This window comes from Protobothrops mucrosquamatus, unplaced genomic scaffold (assembly GCF_001527695.2).
Source record: "Protobothrops mucrosquamatus isolate PMUCROS unplaced genomic scaffold, P.Mucros_1.0 scaffold1047, whole genome shotgun sequence".
NCBI lineage: Eukaryota > Metazoa > Chordata > Lepidosauria > Squamata > Viperidae > Protobothrops > Protobothrops mucrosquamatus.
In genome coordinates this window covers 283778-286465 of record NW_015387279.1, presented here as the reverse complement: position 1 = coordinate 286465, position 2688 = coordinate 283778, and the positions used below count along the sequence as shown (strand labels likewise).

At 59.2% G+C, this 2688-nt stretch overlaps 1 protein-coding gene across 1 annotated transcript; it reads right to left on the bottom strand.

Annotated features, from left to right (window-relative positions):
* Nucleotides 1–215: 215 nt before the first annotated feature.
* Nucleotides 216–1748, bottom strand: RASSF10 (Ras association domain family member 10). The gene has a single exon (XM_015820055.1). It carries the CDS (start codon nucleotides 1746–1748, stop codon nucleotides 216–218), a length of 1533 nt encoding a protein of 510 aa, XP_015675541.1.
* Between the last annotated feature and the right edge of the window lie 940 nt (nucleotides 1749–2688).

Sequence of the window (2688 nt, the reverse complement as noted above, 5' to 3'; positions counted from 1 at the left end):
ATCCCCGGTGACCGACCCAGATTGGATCCTGCATTGTTACAATGTATTGTAATGCACTCAATCAGAAACAGGAGGAAAAGCAGGAACTCTTAATCCAAGCATTTTTGCGCCAATGGAAACTTGTGCACCGAAGGAGAAAAACAGTTTTGCAGTCCCTGAGATGATGTGAAGGGAAAAAAAAAAAAACCGGGAGGAGAGGGGGGGAGAGGAAACAGCTACACGAGGGATTCGCACACGGGCACAGAGTCCGAGTCCTGACTGTGCATAGAGCTCAAACCCGTGTCGGAATCCTCGTCTTCACGATCTTCGCGGTCTTTGCCCAAACTCCGGGCGGCTTCCTCACCCCAATCTTCCGAGGTGATCGGGACCGAGGCGGGCAGCTCGTCGCCCGTGTTGAAAGGGAGGTCCCCTCGCTCGCCCTCGTCTGCCACCACCGCCGCCGTTTCCTCCTCCACCTCCCCCTCCTCCACGTGTAAGGACTCCAGGGAATCGAGCAAGCGCCGAAGCTCGCGCTCTTTATCGGCCCAGGCGCTCTGGGTAAATTCCAGGTCCGACTTCACGGCGTCCAAGTCCGTGTTGAGACGCAGCCCGATGTAGAGGCTGGTGCTCAGCTGCGTCTTGACGCGCTCCTGCTCCACGTGGAGCTCGCCGCCGCCGCCGCCGCTCAGCTCGGTGGTGTTGCAGTCCGTCTCGGAGAGGCTGGCGCTGGAGCCCTTGGCGGCCGCCAGCTCTTCCCGGCGCCGCCTCATCCAGCGCTCGTTGAGCTCCTCCTGGATCTCGCCGGCCAAATGCTCGATCAGCTCCTCCTGGCGGCGCCACTGCTCCTGCACCCGAGCCACCTGCTCGCACTTCCAGGCGAACTCCTCCAAGCCCTCGCTGCCGGCCGCCGGCTTCTCGGACTCCCCCGCCGAAGGAGGCGTCGTCGTCGTCGCCGCCGCCTCGGGGGCCGCCCCTGCGGGAGCCTTTCCCTCCTGCTCTCCCGCGGGGGGCTCCGGCTCTTCTCCGACCAAGTAAGTGTCCTGCACGTAGTTCACCCCGTGGCGCTTCATGCGGTCGAAGTGAATCCTCGCCTCGTAGCGGTCGATCTCCCGGTCTAAGTCGCGGAGCCGCTTGATCTGCTGCCGGATGGTGTGGTCCTGCGAAAGGACCAGATGCACCAGAGTCTCCATCCTCTCGGCCGCCGGGGCCTCCTTAGCCGGCGGCTCCTCGAGTTGCGGCTGCCCCTTCCTCTTGTTGATCTTGGCCAGCTTGCGGAAGGCTTTCCTCACCACGCGCCGCTGCCGCTCCTGGCTCAAAGCCAGGCTGGCCCGGGCTGCAACCCCCAAGCCATGGCGTCCCGGGCTGTCCCTGCTGGGGACCACCCTGGCTTCGGCGCTCCTGGGTCCGGTGTTGGGCAAGGACGCCTCGCTGCGCACCAGCACGAAGCGCACGTTCTCCTGCTCGTCGCCCCAGGCCGCCCAGAGCCTCAGGATCTTGGTCTTGTTGGGCAGGATCCTCTCGAAGCCCCGCCACTTCTCCACGATGCAGTAAGACTGCGGGAGCCCGGACAACATCCCCCCGCCGCACTCCTGCAGCGATGCCTGTTGCTGCTGCTGCTGCTGCTGCTGCTGCCGACGCCTGCGCCGCTGCTTGCTCTCCTCCAAAAGGACCCGCACCACATCCGAGCAAGTGGTACGTTTGGTAAGGCCCGAGATTAACTTCTCCTCCTGGCAGATCCACACCGAGATCTTTTTTTCTTCCGGCTCCATCGGGGCACGGCTCCTCGGCGATCCTGGGGAGGGGGGGAGAGGCCCGCTACTATTCGGCGGGATCCCCCATAAGGAGCGCTCACCAGAGCCGCGCCAAACCGAGCTGCGCCGCCGGAGAGCCGCCGTGGCCAGGCATGGCTGCGACCTCGCGACCCCCCCCCTTCCTCTGCCCTCCTCCCGGGTGCTAAAAACAAAACCAAAAAAAAAACAACCCGAGCCTAAAATTGCAGCTCTCCGAGATCTCCTTGTTTGGGATCTGTTGCTTCTACGCTGGCGGCTCGGTGGCTGATTTTTTTTTTTTTTTTTCCGCCGACGGGATCTCAGAGAAGAACCAACTTCGGAGTCTCAGCTCCGCCTCCTGGTGCTACTGTTGGCTTGCGAAGCGCCTGCCTCCCCCGGCACCTTCCCTCCTGACACTGCTCGGTCTCCTGGTTCTGCTACCGCGTTTTCTTCTCCTGTCACGTGATTCCTCTCCCCCCCCCCCGACGCCCCGTTTTTTTTCCAGCAGCTGTGGGCTTTGATTCGAGATTCTGGTGCTTTAATCCTAAGAGTAAGAGATCATTGTATGTTACGTTTGTCTATGCGCACCGAAGCAATCGGAAGTTCTTTTCCCTCCCCCTTATTTTTTTCCCCACTTTTCTGAACCCCCTTCCTAACCTTTTCTTCCCAATCTCTTCATTTTTCTTAAATTTTATTCTTCGTTGAAATTGGATAAAATCCCATAAAGAAAAAGAGTATCTTTCTGGTGCTGTATATATATTCTCATCCCATTTCCACCCCCCACCCCCGCTTTAAAAGGATAAGGGGCACTACGCCCAGTTATACAATTTCACACAATGGGTTAAAACAAAACAAAAAAAATCCTTTAAGTGGTCCTTCCTAATCGGTTTTGGAGCCCCTTGATAGAAAGTGTTCCTGTCCAATTATTCTCCCAACACCC